Raw genomic sequence first — 25839 nt, forward strand, 5'->3', positions numbered from 1 at the left:
TAGGTTTTGGTAAAGAAAGGAACAGGAGAGGCAAAAGCCTGCTTGGACTTCCGTTTACCGTTATCAGAAAGGAGTAAGGAATTACAATGATAAACTTTGTAAAATTCCAGACTTTTGATCCCTTCCCTACAGTTTATACTTTATTACTTGTTCACTGTGGAGAGTAAAATTCATAGAATAAGGAGGAACTATGAGCTTGTCTTCAGGGGTTGGCTTGGGGGAAGGCAGATAGAGAAGCTGTAGGCTGGCTTCCCATTCCACAAATAGGTTTTGGGTGGGAAAAGGAAGCCCCCAAGGGACTGAATGGATAGTGGTAGCTAAAAGAAGAGAGGGAAGGTGACTGAGTTCCTGGGACTGGCTACACAAAGGTGGAGAGCTTGGAGCCTGATACGGATTTCAGGAGGGGTGTCAGGATGAGGTTTCTTCTGGGGGACTGGTGATCCTGGTAGCTTAAGTTCCACGTCAGCCGGCCCTGATGAATCTGGCTTTCCTCTGCTGTACAGAATGTGAAGACGGTGTCTGAGACCCCTGCAGTGCCACCAGTTTCAGAAGATGAAGATGATGATGATGACGCTACCCCGCCTCCAGTGATTGCTCCACGCCCAGAGCACACGAAATCGGTGAGTCTTTGGGGACGTGGACAGCTTTGTGATTTATTAGAGTTTGGAGGGGGAGAGGTGTTGATCCTGAGGCCTAGAGGTTTAATATTCTGGTTCTGGGTTTTGGGGTTTTGGAGCTGGTGAAATTACTGAACCACCTTGATTGAAAGGTACTTTCTGTATGATTAAAGATAAGAATTGGTATATTTATTTATCATTGGTTTGCAGATAGTCCCAAAGTGTCATAGATAATTGGTGTTTATACCAACCCAGCCCTAGTTTGCTTAGCCCGTTCTCCATAGACAGGCTAGGAAGATACACAGAATTAATGTTACTTAGTGCAGGACTAACATAAATTATTCTAGTCTCCTGGGAAGCAATAAATTAGCCTGCAACAGATCCTTTCTTCTCTGTTAAATGTGCAGCGTTCAGCCTCTTAGAACATCATTGATGATGCTGAAAGACCCAAGAGAATTCATAAATACATTAGTGCTATTAATATGCTGGACATCGGGAGTGCATTTTGATGCTGGATGTTGGCAGTGATTTTTATTTAACTTCCTTTGAGGTTCCTGCATCTCAGAATAGCCACAGTCCCTCTGCCCTTGCTTTCCACAATCTAGTCCCTTCCTTTTACCTGATTTAGTGTCAGTGAGCAGTGACCTATCATCAGATGATATTCTACTAGTGTTTCTTTGTCTGCACTTTTTATTATAACAAGAGCTTCATAATGAAAGAATGACCTAGAGCTTAAACTCTGTGATAATACAAGATAAGGCTATCTCTGGAGTAGAAGACTCAGGGAGGTATTCAAGCAGAATTGATTGACTAACTATGAGAGTTGTTGTGGAGGAAAGTCAAGCAGATTAGATCAGCTTTTAAGATGAGAACTTATGAAATCACCCTTTTTGTAGGTCACAAAGTCACCTTAAGGAAAATGAACTTCAAAATTAGAGAGTTGTCAAGATATCTCACATCGATATGTCCTTTTTTGATTTGCAAGCATGTTCATTTAAAAAATTTTTTCCTCCTAAACCATGAACTCCTCAAAAGTAGAGGGAATACATGTATGCATGCATTTGCAGTGCTTAACATAATTCTTGGCAGGTATCAGAAAGGCAGTAAATATTGAATGAATTGATAAATTTGATCTTCATAGCATTCCTTTCTAAAAAGGTATTGTTAATTCACGATTTATAGAAGAAGAAGCTGAGATTTGGAGAGGTAAATTGATCTACCCAAAGTCTCTTAGTAAGCAAAAGAGCCAGGATTGAAAGCAGGTAATTGACCCCAAGTCTGGGTCGCTTTCCACCATAGCACAGTGGCCTTTTTATGTGTGCAGACTTGTGCTGGGAGCCAGAGAAGGAGAATATTAGAGAGGGAAAAGGCAGGGTTTGTGACCTCAAGGAGACATCTCTGGAGAACCAAAGGAGGAGGACAAGGCTACAGGTTTAGGTGGCAGGGATATAGTTTGTCTATAGGTACGAAAATAGAAAATTATGAAATCATTATGCTAGAGTAGTCAGGAAAGAAGCTATAGTCTCTGATCTCAATGTCTTGACTTATTGCTGTTTCTACTCTGGACAATTCTCTCCCGTTTCCACCTATTAAAATCCTGTCCATCCTTCAAGATCCAGCTGAAGAATCCCTTTTATTCATTTATTCACTCATCAAACATTTACGTGAATGCTTGCTTTTTGTCAGGCAGCTGGTTAGATACAGGAACTCGGGGATGAATGACACACATGCCCTGTCTTTGTAGAGCCTATAGACTGGCCAAAGGATAGTTGTGATATTTTTATGAAAAAAATCTGATAATGCCAGTAAACGTCTCTTGGGGAAAGGACATAACTTATTGTCACTCCTTCTGAGCCTTAGTAGTATATAGTTTGCTCATTTCTTATGACATTTATTCCTTTCTGCCTTGTGGTTGTGACTTTCTCACAAGAATTCCTTCACAGGGGGGCTGGCCCCGTGGCCGAGTGGTTAAGTTCGCGCGCTCCGCTGCAGGCGGCCCAGTGTTTCGTCGGTTCGAATCCTGGGCGCGGACATGGCACTGCTCGTCGAACCACGCTGAGGCAGCGTCCCACATGCCACAACTAGAGGAACCCACAACAAAGAATACACAACTATGTACCGGGGGGGCTTTGGGGAGAAAAAGGAAAAAATAAAATATAAGAAAAAAAAAAAGTAGCGTTGGATTATAACCCAAAATATAAAGTAAAAAAAAAAAAAAAAAAAAAGAATTCCTTCACAGAAATAGAGGATGGGGGCAGCATTTTGTACAGCAAGGCTAAGAGTAGATTCTCAGTAAATGTTTGTTAAGTAAATGAATCAATAGAAAACATAATAATATTAGTGAAAATTTGAAAGCTTAATATCTGCTGGGCATGATTCTGGTCATTTCACCCCTTGATTAATTTATTACTACAACACCATAAGACAGGTATCATTAATATCACCATTTTACGAATGAGGACACTGAAGCACAGAGAAGTTAAGGAACCTGTCCAAGGTCATACAAATGGTAGCAGTAAAAGCTGGGATTTGAACCTAGGCAGTCAGGTTCCTGAGTCTTTGGTCTAAATGACTACGCTCCACTGCCTCTTAAAGAAGAACAATTGTAGTTCCTTCTCTGCAAAAGTTCAGGATTTAGAGAGGGAGTAACTCAAAAGAAGATAATGTTAAGTGTTGTATCAGCAGCGCAAGATGCTGTGGGAATACAGGATATTCATTTCAACTTGGGAAAGAATAGAATTTTGCAGATGAAGGGGATCCCCATCTAATAATAGAATCTCCTTTAAGTCATTTCTGTTGAGAGTTGTTTAACCTTGTATTAAATATCTTCAGTGCTCAAATTCTCACTAACTCCTGTTATGTAGTTCAAGCGAGAGCCAGGAAGGTCATTCTACCCACAGAGGATGGGCCTGGGCACAGAGGAGGAGGAGCACAGATTTTGACCTAGGAGAAGGGATGAGTTTACTGAGATTTGCTCTTCTGTGGATGTTCTAACACATTCATCTAAGAGAGGCTCCTGAGCTTCCCCTGTGCTAACAAAGGCTGCCCTTGCCAAATTCTTGCACCAACAATGCAGGTATACACACGGTCTGTGATCGAACCACTTCCTATTACACCAACTCGGGATGTGGCTACATCTCCCATTTCACCTACTGAGAATAATACCACTCCACCGGATGCTCTGACCCGGAACACTGAGAAGCAAAAGAAGAAACCTAAAATGTCTGATGAAGAGATCTTGGAGAAATTACGTAAGCAGTTTGTTGCTTTCTGAACTTTCTTCTGGTACGTGACTGGTTGAGCACGAAGATGGAATTCCATTGCTATAAAGATCCTGGTTCTAGGCTTGGTCTATGTGGCTGCCTGACTGTGCTTGATATCTTAGCTACAGACTGCTTTTCTTCATCCTGCCGCTGTACCCACCTCCTTTGTCTCGTCAGCCCTGCTTGGATACCACCCACATTAGGATGGGAACGTGATGAGAGAGAGTAGGGATAGCTCACTTTGAACACTAGGCATTCTCACCTCTAGGCATGGCTTATGGAGATGACCAATAGCTTTTACCTGGTGAATACTTGGGAATGTTGTTTTGAGAAAGTTATTGAGGCCTTGTCTATAACTGGTGGGAAAGAACGCTGTGATTGATTATTGATGTCTGCCATTGACCTAGGCGAAGACAGATCTGCCATCTTGGTTGTAGGAAAAGAGGGAAGGGAAACTAACATTTTTTGAGCCTGTACTGTGTACCAAATGACAACCTAGGTATTTTCTTAATTTTGTTTCATTTATTCCTCATATTAACCCTATGAAGAAAGACGTTATAATCTTCATTTTTGCAGTTAAGATGTTTGAGGCTCAGGGATGCTCAATACTCTGCCCCAGATCACACAGCCAGCAGGTGACATGTATGGGGTTAAAACAGAACCTGTGCTCCTGTAATTAGAGCCTGCTGCCCCCCTAGCTCTCAGATGGAAACTTATTTTACTTCCTTAAGCGGCCAGAAATGGGGGGGGGTCTATTGGGGTAGCTTGTTTCTGTGTTTCAGTAAACTGCAGGAGAGTTCATATGAGAAGGAAGGATTGACTTGGTCTTTGGGCTTGGAAAAATCATTTGACAAGGCCTTTGATTTATTCTTTGTACCTGTCTACTTCTAAAGAGGATTTGATGTGACTAGTTTAGCTAACTCTTCAAACTGGCAGTGCTTTCTAAAGCTGAAGTTTCTGGTTCTTTCGCTTAGCAGCTCTCAATTTCTTTTTGATAATTCTTGTTTGACTTTAAAAATAATTTTTACTCTTTTAAAAGTTACCATTCCCCAGAGCCCTTATGAAATCATGAAGTAAGAAAAGCTACCTACCTAGTCATCTGTTTACTCATGTATGTAGTCTTTTTCTCTGAACCAGAGTTTTTTTAAACAATAATACATAGAACATAGAATTATGGAAAGCAGGCTGTTCTAGGTGTTAAGGACACTTGAGTTGAAGCCCCAGCCCTGCCACTGACTTGGGTCTTGGGCAATTTCCTCCTGTTCTCCGGGCCTCCTTTTTCTCATCTTTAAAATAGGGATGTTAATACCTGTCTTATTTGTAAATCAAATGAGATAATGTAAATGAACAGTACCAAATCCTAGTAATTGGTATTAGTGGAAAGCATATTGGCCTGACTCCTATTCTTAGCTGTGACACAGTTTGCTGTGTGAGGGGGAAGTATCTTCCCTTCTGGTGGGCCTCAGTTTCACTATCTCTAGAATACAAGTTGTGAAACCCAGTGAACTCTCTCCTACCTCTGTGTCTTTGCACTTGAAGTACTTCCTGCTGTAACCCCTTGTCGACTTTCTCTCCCTAACTCCTTCTTACCCTATAAAGATCAATCCAGCTATCGCCTCCTTTCTGAAACCTTTCCAGTTTGTATTTTGTGTCCCTTTCTCTACCCCTTTGCCATCCATCAGAACAATTATTATGTTTTCATGGAACTTTATGCCTTCTGTGTATCTCCTTCATGAGATTGAGCTTGTTGAGAGCAGGGACTGTCTTAACTGTCTCATCAGTCTCTATTCCTAGCACTCAACACAGGACTTGGTACGTAGTAAATGAGCATATTAAATGAGTATATGTTTATTGGATGAATGAATTTAAAAATGAATGAATGGCTTTTAGGAGTTTAGAAATGGAATAGATTACTATGAAGAAAAGCAGTGAGAACATGAAACTTTTGGTTGGAACTTGTAGGGGGAAAGTTACAGACCTACTTAGTGTGGGTTTTGGGCATTGGATCCTTGCCAGCTCCAGGGTTTGGGGGAACATGGGGCCTGTTTTGTATCTTGATCTGGAAAAAAATGATTCATGGTCTCTCTTTCTTTCAAAGGGAGCATAGTGAGTGTGGGCGATCCTAAGAAGAAGTATACACGGTTTGAGAAGATTGGACAAGGGTTAGTAGGGGCATTTTCTTTCCCTAGAGAAATGACTTAAAATTGTGTGTGCTGGTATATATGATTTTGTTTTTGTTTTGCCTCTCGTAAACCTTGTTCTTCTTTCTCCACCTCACCCCTTACCCATCCAGAACTGTTATATTAGGCTGACTTCAGGTTTAGCAGAATGATGCTTAATATGAGAGATGTGCCATTAGCTGATCATGTTGCTAAAAATACCTCAGCAGTGAGTGAAAAAACCATTTGTTTTCTTAGCACAAAACCTGCTTCCCAAATTACAGGTCTGCTTTTCCAGATTAACCCTGATTACCTAGTGCTGAGACCTAGTAGCACTAATATGAAATAGGAGACTCAAAACTGCAGACCTTTCTGTTAGTGTAATGGGACTTTTTTCTAGGTGGATGCTAGAATTCGTCTCCTGCTCTCTGGTTCCTTCTCTGCATCTTGTATGCTCCCCTCAGTGTAATGAACTAAGCAAATTGTAACTGAGTTCCTATTATGTGCTAGGCATTGTGAATACAGCTATGAATCAGACACAGTCTCTGCCTCAAGGACCTCATGCCTACAGAATGAGATAAACAATCAAACAAAGAATTATGATATACTGTGATAAGTCTTAAAAAGTGTTTGGCTGTTATTTTGAGCAAAATAAGGCAGACATAAAAGAGCAGATACTGTATGATTCTATGTATATGAAGTTCAAGAACAGGCTAAACTAATACATGCTAATAGAAGTCAGAATAATGGTTCCCTCTGAGAGGGGGATGTTGATTCAGACGGGGTATGAGGGAACCTTCGGAAGTAATCTTGGTGGTGAACACATGGGTGTGTCCATCTGTAAAAAATCATCAAGTTGTATGCTCAAGGTTTGTGCAGAGTACTTTAGATAAGTTATACCTCTATCCTAAAAAGGAAAATAATGAGATTTCTACAGACCTGCCCAAATAGCTAAAATTAAAAACGAACTGAAAAAAAAAGTATCTGGCTTGTCGAAAGCTTTCAGTGTTAGTTGAATGAAAGCATTGGTGCTAATGAAATCATTGAAGTTTTCTGCTTTAGTTTTCTTTCTTATATATCCCATGACTTCTGAGACAAAGTATTACGTAATATACTGATGTTGTAGTTGGACAGCATTCTACAGCTTACATCTGTTATTTGCTTCTATTGTTTAATTTAATCTTCAAGATAACCCTGGACTTGAGTGGATCTCAGTTTTTCCTGGTCCAGTGTTTTTCCTACTAGACATGCTTTTGTGAATCGGAACTGGTATAAGGTAGTTAACATCCTGAGAAGAAATTATTTTGCTTGCCTCAGAGTAATCTGAGATGGCATTTCCTTTAGCTAATTACATTGAGATATTAAGAATGTAGTAGAAAGGTACACAGGCAAACGTGGGCTAGCCAGGTCCCACCCCTGGACTTCACTTTCTTTATCTGTAATTTCAAGGAAGAGGGGTTATTGATTCAGGGCCTTTCACCTCCAAAACTTCTGATTCTTTTTTCTTTTTTAATTCAGATGTATGAGGCCCATAAATAGGCAACATCTGCAAAATGTTTTTTCCTTGCTTATTTGACAAGTCTGTTAGTGCTAAGGGAGGAATGAACTATTTATTAAGCACCTATGGTGATGTTTCCATATTCCATGATTTCAAAAATATAAATACCACACAAATATGATGAATTCGTATGATTATAATTTTTGCTTGCTTTTTTTCCCTTTAAGACCTGAAGATTATTTTTTTTTTGACCTGGAATTCATATGTCTGTTCAAGGTAGAAATAATCAAGTACTAACCAGTGGGCCTGAGTAGCTTTCTAGACCTCTGTAATCATGGAGATATAGTCCCAAAATGTCCAGTCCCCCAAGGCCTGGGCATATTTGCCCCTTAAGAATGGTGCATCTGGTTGGATAAGGGCGGATAGTGATAGGAAGATAGATACAAGCTTTATGACAGAAGATGGCTAGAGGTAGGATAATCAGGCATTGGGGAAATAATTGCCAATGCAAATAATCCAATCCTTATTTGATAGCCAGTATCTTATGATCACAATTTCCTGGCATGTAGCTAGGGTCCCAACTAAAGAGTAGTGGTTGGGAAGCTGGTGACCATAATTTCTAGCAGCAAGGCAAACTTACAAGTGACTTTTCTCCCTGGATTGACCTGACTTCCCTGGGAAACATAATCTCAGGGCTTGTCTAGATTGCATTTTTGCAATACATGGAGTTTTAAATTTTTTCAGATTGCATCATATATATCTGACATATAGCATGTATAGTTATAAGTATTGTTGCATATCACCCACCTACAAACATACAGGGTTCATGGTTATAGGCATAAAACGAGGTTGGTTTTTAGTTATTTAGAATGAACATGATTACTTTCCTAGCATTATTCCTAGTATTTCTCTGCCTCCCACATGCCTTCCCTGTTGGCCACTAGAGCCTGTAATTCTCTTTATTAGAGTGGGGAGGGGCAGTGGGGAGAATTATTTTTGCTGCTCTTATTATTAACGCTTGCACTGCCAGATTATTTGTAGAACTGCATTTGACAAATGTCACTTCATTTAACAAGTTTTGTCTCTCTCTCTCCCACCTGTTGTTCAGTGCTTCAGGCACTGTGTACACTGCAATGGATGTGGCCACAGGACAGGAGGTGAGTATCCACCACCAACTGTTGCTCCTTCAGTTCTTTTTTATTTTTCTTTTTAGTTTTTAGTCCTTCTTCACTCAATAGGGACACTTCTAGTTTCTTACTATTGCAGACTAGAACTAAACAGGAGTAACACGATGAGACTTACAGATTTTGGAAAAAGTCACTGTGGCTACAGTGTCAAGAACAGATTGGAGGAGATAAGAGTGGAACAGGGGATTCTACTGTTCCAGGGGAACAGGAGTCAGGAGGTCATTGTGTAATTCCAGATGAGCTATGATGGTTTGGACTAAGGTGGTAGCATAGTATGAATGGGGAGAAGAGGATAGATTTGAGAGGTAGGTAGATTTGACGGAATTTGGTGATTGACTGAATGTGAAGATGACTCACAAGTGAGTGATATTAGTCAAGGAGAAAGAAAAAAGGTGGAGGTATAAATATGTTTGAAGAATTTGGATACTGCCTGAGAGACCTTCTTGTGGAACTGCCTGGTGGACAATTGTTTACACAGGTTTGGTGCTTGGGAGAGAAATCTGATATAGGAGAGATTTAAACACATGTCTCTTGACTCCTAATCTAGTGGTCCTTCCATTACTCTGTGCCCAGGATTGCAGTAGACATTGAAGTCCTCATTTGGAGGCACCTCTTCTCTCTCATTTCATTAAGCTGGGAGAACTCTGACCTTATTGCCAAGGCCTGCTGACCCAAGGTCTTACCTTCAGCAGAAGGAAGCCATGCAGGGAATGTAGAGTACTTGAGCTTTCCTTGGATTCTGCTCTTTGGTTGCAGAGCAGGAAGGTTGTCAGGTAGGCTGTGGATGAGGGATGCCTGGGGAAGTTCTTAGTTCAAAGAATACTGGGGCTCAGAGGTTGAGAGAGGCACCTCCTATTCCAATGAAAATAGAGTTGGGCTCCTATAAGGGAAGCTACTAGGACTTGCTTGTGTACGTTTGGCAGTTGAAGCCCCCTGGTATACTAGAGAAGTCATGGTTATTAGGGACAGCACGTATTTCACTGTACTTTTGTGAGTCTTTTACGAACGTCTAAGCCAGATACTGAGGCTCCATCAAGGGTAAGTCAACTTTAGAAAAACAAAATCACCATTATGATTAAGGATTTATTAATTGTTCTTTGAGGTGAGAATCCAACAACCTAGAGGCTTCCCTTTGTCTACTTATATAATCTTGGGCAAGTCATTTGACCTCTCTGAGCCTGAATTTTATTTATTTATGAAATACGCATGATAACATATACTTTATAAAAGTGTTGAAAGAATTCAGTAAAGCAGTGCATGTGAAAATACATAATAAACTTTAAGAATTATATATTTATTAATTTTTGTTTTTACATATTTATTTACTCCACAAAGCATTTACTGAACATTTGCTTTGTGTCACAACTTGTGCTAAGAACTCTATGAAAGATTCAGTCCTGTGCAAGCACTCAGACATTAAAATCATACATAAATGGAAGAGACTATACTTTCCATTGGGTACATATAAGTAAGTCTTGTGGTCCTGGAACCTGTGTTAAAATAATAGTGAGGAAGGAAGGATAGTATCATTGTACCAACTTTAAATATGGTTAATTAGATGCAGAGATAGAAAAGTGGAGGTTATACCAATCCTAAAAAGAACCCTATGAGGTAGGTAATAATATTTCCTTTTTATTGATGAGGAATTTGAGGCACAAAGAGTTTAAATAACTTTTGCAGGGTTGTGCTCAGCATTTAGCAAGGACTGGGTTAGAATCTTTTTTTTTTTTAAGATTTTTTTTTTTTTTTTTTTTTCCTTTTTCTCCCCAAAGCCCCCCGGTACATAGTTGTATATTTTTAGTTGTGGGTCCTTCTAGATGTGGCATATGGGACGCCACCTCAGCATGGCTTGATGAGTGGTGCCATGTCCACACTCAGGATCCAAACTGACGAAACACTGGGCCACCACAGCGGAGCGCGTGAACTTAACCACTCAGCCACGGGGCCGGTCCCTGGGTTAGAAACTTTTGATTCTAAAACCTAAACCTGTACTTTCTGTGCTACAAGGCCACAGCAGAGCTAAGGTTAGGCACTAGCACCTTGTCATATTTCTGGCCTCTAGGCCCTTACAGCCTTTGATGGGAGGCTGACTGGTGATGAGTGGTTCCTGGAAGGCCTGGAGGCTGCACGTGTGAGAAGCTGGCCACAGGAAATAGAAACTTGATTTCACTATGTGCCTGCGTTGTGGTTAGAAAACTATGAATGGAATCAAGTCCATTAGGGTGGCTAATGCAGTGTGGTCAGGAAAGCCTCATTTCCTGCCCCAGGGAGTACAAATCTCTAGTGGAGCTGGCAAGATGTTTTCAGTCTTGGTGAGTGAGTGCTTACTGGGGGTTATCCAGCTGGAAAGAGCAGAGCTATTGTCTGTCACATATAGGAAGATTAGCATGTTAGTGCTGGGAAGTCTTCCAGTTACAGATTCAACAATTATTTTTCAAACCCGTTTTTAGAGGGAATGTGTACATTAGAAGGAATAGACTGGAAGAGGCTTTGGAGTCATATAGACCTTTGGAGTCATATAGGCGCTGATTATGACCTTGGGCAATTTTCTTGTGTCTTAGTGTCAATTTCCTTACCTGAAAGTGCAGATAATGATTTTTACTTGGTAGGGTTGTTGTTAGGTTTTCCTAAGATAATGTAAGTACAGCACTTAAGCACTAGCACACAGTCGGCATTCGATAAACAGTAGTGGTGGGAGGATGGTTGGTTTCTGCTGATGTTGTCATTCCTGTTGCTCTGAGCCAGGTACTCATCAAATTAAGTTATTACTATGATTAGCATTCTCATTGTTGTCTTTATTATTTAAATTTATAACTTTTATATGAGTAACACATTGGCTACTATCTCATTTAGTCCTCAAAACAATCCTGTGAGGAGCAGAATCGAGGTTGGGATTATTATCCTCAGTGTATTGATAAAGAGACTGAAGCTCAGAGAGCTTACGATTGGTCAAAGTCAGTAAGTGACAGACTCAGCCCCAGAGCTTAGGTCCTCAGAGTTCAAGTCTAGTTCTTTTTGTATTATAGGAGTGCTACCTGTTGGCCTCAATAGAAGGGATCGGATTAGGTGAAGGGTGTTTAGCCTAAACCATAGTTTAGGACTATATAAGGCTTACTATACTTAATGTAATAGGCTTTAGATCAATGTTTTGCTCTTTATACATTAGAAAAAGCTAATAATCAACGTTATAGGCAACTGCAGCTGGAGCAGAAGCCCAACCTGATAGGAGACACGACTCCAAAGCAATTTTTCTCACTTGGGGTAGGAAATGGAGGTGGTCAAGACATTTAAAAGAATCATTTCTATTCTTATTGATGAACTAGATCTCTACAGAAGACTGTCCATACTTGAAAAAATAATTGGAGTTTTTTCCGTAAAAATTTGAATTTTATTCATCCTTTACACTTCTTGCTGCTTCTGGAAAGACTAATTTAATTGTTCTGTGAGTTGTTCATGTTTTTGTCTGTTTAAGCAGGAAAAAGAGAAAATTTCTCTAAGGAATAAACATTTAGGAAATAATTTAAAGTCTACTCCTGTGGGATAGAGTAGCCTATTGGTGATGCTTTTTGTGGTTCAAAAACAAAGTACTTATCACCCCACTGAATTTTCTCTTTCCCTCTTCATTTCTACAAACATTATTGAGCACCCACTGTGTGTCAGGCCCTGTGCTTGGCACCAGGGATTCTGAGCTTTCAAATGAGCTCTCAAGCTTCTAGAGAGATACACCCTAACATCATACTAGGCAGTATCTGGTGAGTTCCATAAGCACTTTCTATGGACCATAAATATGATCTTAAGGGGCTTTAAAGAAGGGGAAAAGCCTGTCTGGTTTGGAGAATGGAGTTTCTTTAGGCCTGATACAAAGTATAAATAGCTTTTGAACATGTGAAAATGATGCAAAGTATTCCAGTTGGAGAGATAATCAGATCATGGAGTATATGAAGGAATACAGTGGGAAGTAAGAAAGGGGTCAGATCATGAGAACTTTGAATGTTGGGCTGAGGAACATTTCTAGGTAAGCAGGAGCCATTTATGTTTTTGAGCAGGGTAGAGGGTTATCAAATGTGTACTGTGGGGAAGATTAGTCTGTCCGTATGTACAGGATAAATTGGCATCACTTTTGAGGGTTCTTATCCTGATTTTGCTACTGAATAGCTGTGTGCAAGTCACATATCCTCTCTGAATCAGTTTCTTTATCTGTCAAAAGGGGTCAGTAGTAATACTTAGCTCATAAGGTATCTCTGAGGATTAAATGAAATAAACTTGAGAATACCTTACATAGTACCTGACACATAGAAGAAATGGATGCAAAAGTGCATTGGAGACTAATGTACGCTTTATATTTATATTATGTGGAAATTCTTTTACTTCTATAGACAAAAAGCTTATCAAGATCTTTTTTCACACATAAACATTAGAGATCTCATTCTTGTTTTCTCTTTTAACCTGGTCAACTGTGATTTACCTTTCCACACCAAGTTCAAAAAGTCATCTCCCTCTTTATGAAGCCTCTCTACATTGCCAGTTTAAAAGAGCTCTTGCCCTATTTTGTGTTTTCTGTAGCATTTTGTATGGACTTTTGTTATAGCGGTCCTCTTAAAAATATTGTGATTTTTAGAAAGTATTTTTCTAATATAAATATTTTATTTAGTAGCAAGTTTGATCCTCAAACTTTGGTGCACATCAGAATCACCTGGAGGACTTAGTAAAACACAGAGTTTCTGATTCAGTAAGTCTGGGTGGGGCCTGAAAAATTTCATTTCCAACAACAGATGATGTTGTTGCTGCTGGTTCAGGGTCCTCAGATTGAGTACCACTGGTCTATGTTAATAAGTTCTGAATTCCTCAAGGGCTAAGACTGTCCTATTCGTCTCCGTCTCCTTAGTGTTTAAGGTCTGGTACGTAGTAGATGCTCAGTAAATGCTGAGTGACTCTGGTTGCACATTGAATGTACTCTGATTCCAGGTGGCCATTAAGCAGATGAACCTTCAGCAGCAGCCGAAGAAAGAGCTGATTATTAATGAGATCCTGGTCATGAGGGAAAACAAGAATCCAAATATTGTGAACTACTTGGACAGGTATGGAGTGATAGCTTCCGTCGGAGAGAGAGGCCCTTCAGGACTGATGGCTGGTAGAGCTGTCAGAGGAGAAGGCAACACCAGCTCTCAGAACTGCCTCCATTTAAGAATCTTCTATGATGCTTAGCTCTCTGACTCTGACCCTGTGTCCTGCTAGACAGCTCTGATTACTGCACAGTCTTTGTGGATTAAGCTGAACCATACCACCCTGCAGCTTCTAACCTCTGGTCCTAGTACTGTTTGTTCTGCCTCAGGGAAGCCCTTCATCCCATCTGCTGGAGTCAAACATGTAGGTCTTCAAATCATTCTGCATCCCAAATCTTTTCTTATCCTTCTCACCCTCCTGAATAACTTCTCGATTGTCTGTTTTCTCTTAAAATGTGACACACAGTAGTTTCATTTGAGATTTGACCAGTATGGAGAGAGTGGGACTCCTCCATTGTTCTAAACACAACACAACCTAATGATTTCATTCATTTTATATTTTAGGAAGTCGTTTTCATTGTTGACCCTAGTAAGTTTGTAGTCAATTAAAACCCGATTCTTTTTTACATGAGCTTGCCTTAAACCGGTAATGTAGAACTTTTTAATTATCTTGATTAAATCCCATTTTGATTATTTTCAGCCCATCAGAATTCTGTTCTTCAACATAAAATAGTGGTTGTAGCTAACATTTGTCTTATGCTTTACTTTTGTACCAAGCACTTTCATTAACAGTATCTCATTGTGAGGTAGGGTTTATTATCTATATTTTACAGATGAAGAAACTGAGGTTCATAGAAGTTAATAACTTGTCCAAGACCAGTAAGCCAGTAAGTAGCAAATGAGGGTTTTGGATTTGAATATTCCTAGCACCAACATTCATGCACTTTCCAGCATATCATATTCTTTTCTCCCATATCTGAAAAAAGAAAGTGAGCTGCTTGCCCGGGTTTCAGAGACTTCATAGGTGGAGGTGATATTGGACTAAGTCGTCAACTCTAATTCCTTTACTATTTATATTGCATTGCCAGCTAGATCTCATTTCTGCCAGGTTTTGCCAGATTTCCTGTTCTTCATCTAAAACATTTGGTAAGCTTCTGTTTCTTTAAAGAGGAAGAGAGTTGGGCTTTGACCTTCCCAACAAATGATGTTGAAAGCTGTAGAGAATAAAGCCTTTTCCTTTTGGGGGATGATTGTCTCTCATGATGTGGGCCATGACTGGCTCTGAACAAGTCTCTGAAAGTTATTATTCACCTTCCCATCTCTTTTAAGAATTTATTATGCAGAGAATAAAGCTTGAACAAATTACTGAATGCTATAAGGGTACTAGATTTTTGGCTCATGATAAGGAAAAATTAAAGCTGTCCAATAAGGGTATGGCCTGTCTTATAAAATAGTGAGTTCCTCATCACTGGAGGTATCTAAACACTAAAATGCATGACCATGTTATTGAAGGAATTTGTGTTCTGGAAATGGGATTAGAAGATTTATAAATTGGTTGATCACGCCTTTGCTGGTGTCTCCAGAGGCTTTTACTGTGGAATCAGAAGTAAGTAAGGCTCAGTCCCTGCCCTGAAATAGCTCCCAGTCTAGGAGAGAAAAAAATGACCTGGGAGCTCCTGTAGGAGGACAGAAGTGGGCGCCTACTAACCCGAGCATTCAGTGAAGGTACAGAGTCTGGTTTTTGTGAGTTGTCCCAGAGGAGAACTCTATATTTGTTCTTCTCCAAATATGTGAGGCTCTGAGGCTTTACCTTAATATGTGATTTTTGAAGATACCTTGCTACAGTGTGTAGCCACAAAGTGTTTGAGTCAACCTGAGTCTGGTCTTGCATTTTCTTAGCTTTGACAGTGACATGTGGGCCTAGGTAAAGGGGCTCTGCTTTGTTAATGTCCAGAGAGAGTCTCTTGGACCTCCTATTTCTTCCCCTAATCAGTCCAAGTTGACAGATGTCTTCTCAATGTGCCAGATGAGAGGCCATAAATGTGCATTCTTTGTCAAGAGAGGAAATAGGTTCATGCCGGTGGAGGGTTTTTTACCCAGTCCTGAATTCTCTTTTGGTCCAAATCCCCATAGTCTTCTCTTTCAAAAGAGATTGTTGACAAAAGACTTAATCTGTCATATTTATTCTTCACAGACATTAAAAAACTACAAGACGTTCAATTATAAAGAATGCAGAATCTTATGCAAAGAGTACTAGATTGATTCATAATCAAGAGAATAGGATTCAAATCTTACCCGTTGCTTGAGACCATTTGTTTTTTTCCAACAGTCTCCCCATCTGCCTAGCGGTAGTCCCAATGTCACGATGAAGATAAGATGACGTACCACACAGCTCAAGCCATTCTAATCTAGCTCCTTTGTCTAAAGCTAGCAGAAGAATCTGTGGGGCTCTGGGTTATCCTTGTTTTTATTTATCTTATTCTACAGCTGAGGAAACTGACCAGACAGGCTAAGTGACCTTTTGTTTATCACGTAACAGGGCTGAGTGATCCAATCCCTGAGTGGAACTATCAGTTCTAACTCACGTCAGCCCCATAATCTCTCTAGGGATCCAGTACTAAATGGCAGCCCTTGGCTTACCAGAAGAGGCTTTGGCTCTGCAGCCCTTCCTGAATTCATTCCATTGCTAGAATCAGAGACACTCAAAATGGAGATCATTGTCAGCATAATGACTATGACTTGACAGCTTTTGAATGTATTTTATAGCCATTGTTTTATTTAATATTTACAGTTATCTTTTATTTTACTTTCTATTTATTTAAATATTGGCATCTACTGTGCTGGCCTTGGGGGATGGAGTCTTGAACAGGACCCAGAACTTAGCCTCATGGATCTCAGATCCAGTAGAACTCTTAAGGAGGTGTAGTGACTTTCCCTAATGTTGGCAACATGGACTCCAAATCCCGTCTTTGTCAAATGTTTGGGTGCTCTCTGCTTTGATGCTTTTAGAGGTGTGGGAATCATGCCTAATTTTAGGAAGGATTACTTTGTGCTGTGATGAAATATAATTTTATTGTATCTTCAACCTAGCGATCTTAGTTCTGTCCTTTGGGACTTCACAGAAAAGCCAGCTTTGTTTTCTCCAGGCGAATCCTTAAGAGATGTCAAATTAGTGATTCTGTGCCCCAGATTCTGCTTTTCCCCGGAAAAAGGAACCCTAGACTCTTCCAGAGCTGATGGAAATGCGGGTTCACTCTGCGTATATGCGTAGCCTTGGAAACCCAGTGCTGTGGCTCAGTGTACTCTATTCTTTCTCATCCTTTATCTGTACTCCCTGCAGTTACCTCGTAGGAGATGAGCTGTGGGTTGTCATGGAATACTTGGCTGGAGGCTCTTTGACAGACGTGGTGACAGAAACCTGCATGGATGAAGGCCAGATTGCAGCTGTGTGCCGTGAGGTAAGGCCAATGGCCAACTAGGCAGGAAGTGGCCTCCAAATCAGTCTCTCTCAAAATTCTGCACCTGATAGGATCTCAGCCTGGGCACTCTGGAGGTGGGAGAAATTAGTTGGACTCTCCTATCATTCTCATATTACACCTGTTTTTGAAATTCCTATCACCATGATTTTTTCTTTAAAGACAACTTTCTTCCAGTTATAAAATTACATACCCTTTGTAGAAAAATTAAAAAGTACCAAAAATATATAATACATTAAAAAATCACTTATAATTTCAACCCTTAAAGATAACTGCTGTAAATACTTTGCAATATTTTCCTTTCTCTCTTTTATATGGATATAGATTTTAAACATATTTTTATTCTGCTTTCCTGCTTTCTTCATGTGCAATGAAGGAAATAAAGTAGAGTAAGACAGTAGTGACAGAGAAGGTACTATTTTAGACAGAGTAGTCAGGGAAGTTTTTGCCATAGATCTGAATGATATGAAAAAGCAAGCCAAGCGAAAATCTAGGGTAAAAATACTTCCAGGCAAAAGAAATAGAAAACAAAGCTTAAATAGGTATTTTTCTTTCTCCTCACCACTATTAAATTCTAAGGTGTGTAATATGCTAGTGTAAGAAGAGGGGAAAAAGCCTCCACGAGGGCCCTATGAGAAGCAGTGTCTTCAGGGAATAGCCACATTTTCATTAGAGCAAGAAGATGAAAGGAATATTCAGAGAAGTTGAAGACATTGGGTGTTTTGCTGATAAAAGACTGAAACTTTCCAATAGCCCAATAATAGAAAAGTTTGGGAATTAGGGAGAGAGTAGAAGATTAGGCGATTAGAAGATTAGGTTCAGAGTTGTATGGGGATGAATCTAATAGTAAGATTGAGGTTTGATGATGTAAGATCTGGTGGCATACAGATCAAATTATGTAGTTGCATATTTAATCGATATTAGGAAAAATAAAATCATGTGAAATCCATACTGTCCTAGAAAATATGATCACCTTTGCATTAAAAACCCTGGGGTCTAGAATACGCACACTTAGGTTAATGGAATTTACACAGGCTTGAGATTCTTAGGAGATCTGACTTATTTTCTTTGCTGTACCACTAAGGCAGTGTTTCTCAATTTTTTTTCATTATCTCCTCCCTCCCCCACCAAGGAGCCTTTTAAGACATTTTTTCCTAATCACATTACCCCCATGAAATTTAAGACCATAGATAATACTGTATATCTTTTTATGTACCATGGTCCTTCTGAAGGCCACAAACCATTGTAGTATCTAAGATGTTTTGCACTCACCCCAGGAACAGACTGTCACTGGTTAAGAATACATGCGTAAATGTGCTTGGGGAAATCAATTTGCCTCAAATTATTTATCTTTAAAATGGGAACTGCAGGGGCTGACCCCACGGCCTAGTGGTTAAGTTCAGCACGCTCCACTTTGGCATCCTGGGTTCACAGGTTTGGATCCAGGTGCTGACCTACACTGCTCATCAGCCATGCTGTGGTGGCAACCCATATACGAAATCGAGGAAGATTGGCAGAGATGTTAGCTCAGGACAAATCTTCCTCACAAAAAAATTAATAAATAAAATGGGAACTACAATATTCATACTGTATATACCTTAGAGATGCCATATGGGTCAAAAAGAGCTTGGAAAAAATTTTCAATGTTACATAAATAGGTAGATTACTGTTATCCTTAAGTGCTCATAGAGATCATCCCACCTTTTAAAAATAGCTTTATTGAGATATAATTCACACACCATATAATTCACCATAAATTATATAATTTAATGGTTTTTAGTATATTGAGCTGTACAACCATCACCACAATCAATCTTAGAACATTTTCATTACCGCCAAAAGAAACTCCATACCCATTAGCAGTCAATCCCCACCAACCCCACTTCCCAACCCTCCCAGTCCTATGCAACCACTAATCTATTTGCTGTCTCTATAGGTTTGCTTGTTCCAGACATTTCATATATTTGGAATCATGTAATATGTGCTCATTTGTGACTGATTTCTTTCACTTAGCATAATATTTTGAAGGTTCATCCATGTTATAGCATATATCAGTACGTTATTCCTTTTATTAGCAAGTAAGATTCCATTTATTTGTCTGTTCACCATCTGATGGATATTTCGGTCATTTCTACTTTTTGGCTATTATGAATAATGCTATGAACATTCATGTACAAGTTTTTGATTGAAGGTATGTTTTCATTTCTCTTGGGTATATGCCTAGGAGTGGAACTTCTGGTCATATACAATTCTATGCTTAGTATTTTGAGGAATGGCCAAACTGTTTTCCAAAGTGGCTATACCATTTTATATTCCTGCCAGCAAGGTATGAGGGTTCCAATTTCCTGAAATCATCCTTTTAGATCATAATTTTTGACATCTAGAGGCCAGGGTCTCCAGCCTCCTAAGGAAAGCAACTCTTACTTTTTCAGGGAAAAGCCATATCTAGATATTGGTTTGTTCTTAATTTAGCCATTGGCATGTTCTTATAAAGTGAATTATTAATTTGAGAGCATTTAAATAGTATTTTCCAATTGGTTTGCATCTTTAGTGTTTTTCAGTTAGTAGAAGCTTCTAAAATTTTAGTTTGGGGTTATGGACTTAAACTAGTGGACTTAAAGCAAACTTGATTTTGTTTATTTGAGCTTTCTCCCTTTTTTTCTTTGTAAGTCTGGCTAGTGGTTTGTCAATTTTATTTATCTTCTCAAAAAACCAGCTCTTTGTTTCACTGATCCTTTCTACTGCCTTTTTTGTTTCAATAGTACTTATTTCTGCTCTGATTTTTATTATTTCTCTCCTTCTGCTGACTTTGGGCTTTATTTACTCTTTTTTCTCTAGTTCAGTTAGCTGTAGTTTTAAGATTGCTTATTTGGGATTTTTCTTGTTTGTTAAGATGTGCCTGTATTGCGATGAATTTTCCTCTTAATACAGCTTTTGCTGTATCCCATATGAGTTGGTATGGCATGCTATCATTTTCATTTGTTTCCAGGTATTTTTTTATTTCTTCTTTAATTTCTTCAGTGATCCATCCATTGCTTGTTCAGTAGTGTGTTGTTCAGTCTCCACATCTTTGTGCCTTTCTCAGCTTTTTTCTTGTAATTAATTTCTAGCCTTATAGCACTATGATCGGAGAAGATGCTTGTTATTATTTTAATTTTTTTAAATTTGTAGAGGCTTGCCTTGTTTCCCAACATATGGTCTATCCTTGAGAATGTTCCATGTGCAGTTGAGAAGAATGTGTATTCAGCTCTTTCAGGGTGAAGTGATCTATATATGTCTGACTTAAAGCAAACTTGAGATTATCTTTTCTGATCCTTGCATTTTACATACGGGAAAACATTAGCCCAGACAGAGTAAGTGATTTGTCTAGAATGATATTGTTGATCGGGTAGTGGCAGAACCAGGCATTCATAGTTCCATTCAGTCTATGTTACTCATTCTGCCTGCTAAGTATAGGTGTTTTCCAAGGTCCTTTTTTTTCTCCTCTTATCTTCTATATCATTTGCCAGTGACAACCATTCCTATAAGTTAAAAAAAAAATCACCTCTTCACAAATGACTTTTAAATATTTATCTCACATCCAGACCTCTGTATAGAATTTAAGACTCATATTTTCAGTTGACTCCTGGACATTTGTCTGCAAATGGTCATAGGTATATAAAATTCAACATACCCAAAACAGTACAAATTATCTCCTCACCAAAATAAGATGATTCCTAACTTCACTGCTTCTAATATCACTTCCATAGGTCTGGTTTCCCAAATATGTCTCTTATTTGTCACTTTCCTCCAGTTTTATCATTACAAAATGCTTTCCCTTCTTCCTCAGTCGTTTTTCTTGGGCCTCAGGTTTTTTGTCAAGGATCTAATGTTCTGTAAAAGATTTCAAAATACATTGGAGGAACTCATGTACTTAAAACTATTATAAGGTATAATAAGATACATGATAAGAAAGGAATAAGGCAGCATGGAGTGTTAAAAGAATGTTGAGACAGAAGACTAGGTTCTGGACCTACTTCTGCCACTAATTTGGAGGAAGTCATTTTACTCACTGGGGACTCACTCTCTTTATCACAAAATGAAGAGGTTGGATTAGTTGATTCTCTATGTGTCTTCATATTATATGTTCTTTTTTTCTCCCTCTGCCCACACCACTTCAATAGTGCCTGCAGGCTTTGGAGTTTCTGCATTCAAACCAGGTCATTCACAGAGACATCAAGAGTGACAACATCCTGTTGGGAATGGATGGCTCTGTCAAGCTAAGTGAGTAGGAGTGATAATACTTCTCTTCCCTGTGGGACCCTGTCTCCTGTGGGATGGTAATCATAAAATAGTAGTTACAGGACTCACCAAAGGGTCTTTGTTTATTTTCTGGGAAATGTGAGCTCTTTATATTATTCAGCACTGTATAGGGTGTCATTTCTTTTTTTTTTTTTAATTCATTTATATATTCAGCCAAAAAAATTTACTGAATGCCCATTAGGTCCTGTGCTTGGTCCTGTGCTGGGCACTGAGGAAACTTTTGCTCGTCTTCAAGAAGTTCTCAGTCTAGTATGGGAGACATGAAATACATAATTAGAAAAAAGTTTAGTGTGATTTCTTTCATTCAGTCATTCATTCAGCAAACTTTTATTAAATGTCTTTTTTATGCCAGGCACTCTGGGAATAAAAAAATGAGTAAGAAGACGTAGTCCTTCCTATCCAAGCCCTCATGATTTAAACAAACATGATTGCATTAACATATTATATTATGTGAATGAACTGCAGGCAGAACATTTCGTTGAAAAGTGTAAAGACCAGTCGTCCAGACAAATAGGTTGTGTCACACCTTATGGGAAGACTGTTAACAGTCTCTGTCCTGGGGCACAGGGTGATGAACTGATAAAAGCAGGGCCATGCCTATTTGTAGGTGATTAGGGTTTAAGTCTGGGACTCATGCCTAGAGAATAAAGCAAGGATCCAGTTGCCAGATTCTGGGGGGCATGGGCATGGTTTTCAAGAAGAAAGCAGAATTAGGGCAAGTAATCAAGGCCAAAATGGGCAGCTTGGACTTTAATGCCTAGTCCTTTTGGTTTGAGGAGGGGGAGGAAGACAGAGATGATGTTTCTTATGTTCGTCCTACTTCTCTTCAAGGTTGCACAGGGACACGATAAGAGCTGGACATGACGGTGGCAGTTATGACTCCAGCTTTGGAGAGACAAGGGATTGCAGTGGCTGGGAGCCAGGCAGAGCTTGCCACCTAGGGGTAGGCACACAGTCAATACTTATGGAAGGAGTACCCTAAATAATAAATCTTTTTCTTTTTTTTTTATAGCTGATTTTGGATTCTGTGCCCAGATCACCCCAGAGCAGAGCAAACGGAGCACCATGGTGGGAACCCCATACTGGATGGCGCCAGAGGTTGTGACGCGGAAGGCCTATGGGCCCAAGGTTGACATCTGGTCCCTGGGCATCATGGCCATTGAAATGATTGAAGGGGAACCCCCATACCTCAATGAAAACCCTCTGAGAGTGAGTGTTACTAGTCCCATTTCAAGATGTTTGGGCTGTTGTCTTTAGTCCCAGGAAATGGGACTCAGGCTGTTCCCTATGGCTTTTAACCTGGATCTCTCTTTTCTGGATAGAACTAGGCACTGTTGAATTTAAAGTATAAATGCTCAAAGAAAAGGGATATTAGCAGTCACTCATTCATTTATTCAGTGATTATTTGAGTTCCTATCGTGTGCAAGGAACTGTTCTGATAATAAAATAATATCTAATGGCAGAAGGTAAGTGTCGTGAAAAAAAGCAGAGTAAGGGATTTAAGAGAGAAATGGCGGGAGGAGGGAGAAGTGTGCTATTTTATTTAGGGTAAAGAAGGAAGTCCAGTCTTCTAAGTTAATTGAGCAGAAACCTAAAGAATGTAAAGGAGCAAGCCATGAGATTAATCTGACAAGAATTTTCTAGGTATCAAGTATAACAAAGGACTGGATTTGAGAACATGCTGCTTGTGTCCTGGGGAAAACCAAGGAGGCCACTGTCCCTGAAGTGAGTGAGCAGGGTGGAGAATGGTAGACAAGGTCAGAGAACTGGCAGGGCTAGATCAGGTAAGATCCTGTGGCTATTGTGAGAATGGGGCTTTTATTCTGCAGGAAACTGGGAACCATTGGAGGATTTTGAGCTGAGGAGTATTATGATCTGATTTATGTTATAAATGAATCATTTTGGGTGCTTTTATGGAAAACAGACTGTGAGATACTCTTGTAATTGTTCAGGTAAGAGTGGTGGCTTGAACTGTATTGGTAGGAGCGAAGAATGGTTGGTCTCAGGAAATATCTTGAATGTACAGCTGACAAGATGAATTAGATATCACAGAAAGAGGAATCAACAGTGACTACAAGATTTGGGGCCTTAATTGCTGAAAAAATTCAGTTGCCATTTACTGAGAAGGTTGAAGAGCAGGTAAAGTGAGATGATAAAGAGTTGGTTTTGAATGTGTTAATTTGAAATGTTTATTAGACATCCAAATGGAGATATTGAATAGAGTTGGTCATATGAGCCTGGAGTTCAAGGGTGAGAGATCAGGACTGTAAATACAAATTTATTAGTACGTAGTATATAGTTGGTTCATTTAAAAATCAGAACTGGATGATAAATGAGATTGCTCACCTAGGGAGTGAGGTTTGAGTACTGAGCCCTGGGGTACTCCTGTCTTTACCGGTTGGAGGAACTAGCAAAGTAGACAAGGAGTGGCCTTCCTGGAAGGAGGGGAACTGAGAGAAGTGTGTCCTGCAGGCCAAGAGAACAAAGTATTTCAAGAAGGAGGGTGGATCACTGTGTCAAATGTGACTGATAAGTTGTATAAGACTGAGAAATAAACATTAGATTTGCCACTGTGGAGGTTGTTGATGACCTTGACAGTCAGCATCAGCAGAGTGATGGGAATGGAAGCCTAATTAGAGAACATTCACCAGAGTGGGAGAAGCTGAGATGGCATGTATAAGCAGTTGTTTTTTGTTGTTGTTTTTTGTGGAGTTTTGCTGTTAAGGGGACAGAGAAATGGAGCAGTATTGTGAAGGGCAGTCGAGGGAGGGCTTGTTTTTTTTTTAAAGATGCTGTTACACATGTTTGTGTGCTGATGAGAATGATCTCCTGGAGAAGAGGAAAATGGTCACGTCCCAGAGCAAAGTGCCATCTGTAGGAATGATGTTCTTAAGTAGATGAGAGCGGTTGGATCAGTAAGGAGTGTTAGATTAGAGTACAGATAATTTATCCTTCGTAATAGGAGAGGGAAAGCAGAGTATATGAATACAGATGCAAGTAGTTGGTAATTTTGGTCATAGGCAAATGTGAGAGTTATTTTGATTGCTTTTATTTTCTCATTCATTTCAACCTCCCATCCAGTGTAGGAATTCCCTGTGTGTTGTCGCTGATAGACAGTCATCTAATCTTAACTGGACACCTCTTGGATAGCTCTGATTATTGGAAAGTGCTTCCATGTACCAAACTGAAACTGCCTTCTGTATTTTGGTCCCAGCTTTGTTCTCTGAATCCACACACCAATCACCTTCCCCCGTCTTAGAATGGCCTTGAAAATGATGATCAGTAAGGTATGATGGAAATAAGACTAGGATTAGAGTCAGAGGACATGAGCTCGTACAAACAGCATGATCCCAGGCATATCTCTCTCTGTTTCTGGACTTTATCTGTGAAATGGGGCTGCTAATTCTTGCCCTGCCTATTATCCAGAGTTATTGTGGTCATTACATGAGTGTTTGTGTAAGCACTTTGTGAATTAAAGTGCTGAGTGCTTGAGAAGAACTGTTTTTCTTTCCCTTTCCCAGGAGATGCTTTATGTTAGGGGACCAGGGAGGCAACAGTGCAACAGGTTGCTGCTTTACAGAACACTTCCGTTTTATATTCCCCTCCTGCTGGAAGAGATCAGTTCTTAAGATGACTGAGGTGAAGGCACCAGGAATAATTTCCTCCAGCAAATGGGCAGATGTTTAACTCATCAGGCTAGTGAATAATAAACCCTTTAGATCTGTAATCAAGAAGAATAAACCCTTGGGTCTGTAATACACTTCATAAGTTTACAAAGTGCTTTCCTATATATTATCTTGTTTTATTTTACAGACATGTGAGATAGGCACCATTATCCTCCCTATTTTACAGATGAGGAAGTTGGAAGTTTACTGGCTTGCACATGGTCACATGACCTCTAAATGTTAAACCTGATCCTTAGGTCATTTTCTTTCCGATATACCAAAGCTGCCTCTTTGTGTCCTAGAGGCATAAAACAGCTGACCATATTTCTAGAGGGCATGTCTGGGGACCAAGAGAGAACTTCCAGTGGGAGCCTAAGGTCATTCTCCATTTGTATTTCCAGGCCTTGTACCTCATTGCCACCAATGGGACCCCGGAGCTTCAGAACCCAGAGAAGCTGTCAGGTATCTTCCGGGACTTTCTGAACCGCTGTCTTGAGATGGATGTGGAGAAGAGAGGTTCAGCTAAAGAGCTGCTGCAGGTAACTGTCCCTTTGCAGGGGAGCACCTAATTTGAGGAATCACTAAGCCAAGCCTTTTTTGCTTCATTTTTGTCTGTGGGGTATTGGTTATTATAGAACTAGGCTTCTCTCCTACCACTTCCCACACTCA

General features: G+C 39.7%; 1 protein-coding gene across 22 annotated transcripts in view; it reads left to right on the forward strand.

The window, feature by feature from the left end:
- The window catches only part of PAK1 (p21 (RAC1) activated kinase 1), a 133868-nt gene that overhangs the window by 105307 nt on the left and 2722 nt on the right, over positions 1-25839 (forward strand). For all 22 annotated transcript variants that reach the window (XM_070625805.1, XM_070625794.1, XM_070625803.1 and 19 more), the window contains 9 exons: positions 504-620; positions 3694-3868; positions 5979-6042; positions 8646-8694; positions 13690-13802; positions 17068-17185; positions 21367-21466; positions 22518-22714; positions 25572-25709. In XM_070625805.1, coding sequence (XP_070481906.1) covers positions 504-620; positions 3694-3868; positions 5979-6042; positions 8646-8694; positions 13690-13802; positions 17068-17185; positions 21367-21466; positions 22518-22714; positions 25572-25709 — 1071 coding nt within the window. The remainder of the gene's footprint in view (positions 1-503; positions 621-3693; positions 3869-5978; positions 6043-8645; positions 8695-13689; positions 13803-17067; positions 17186-21366; positions 21467-22517; positions 22715-25571; positions 25710-25839) is intronic.

Source organism: Equus przewalskii, chromosome 6 (assembly GCF_037783145.1).
Source record: "Equus przewalskii isolate Varuska chromosome 6, EquPr2, whole genome shotgun sequence".
Taxonomy (NCBI): Eukaryota; Metazoa; Chordata; class Mammalia; order Perissodactyla; family Equidae; genus Equus; species Equus przewalskii.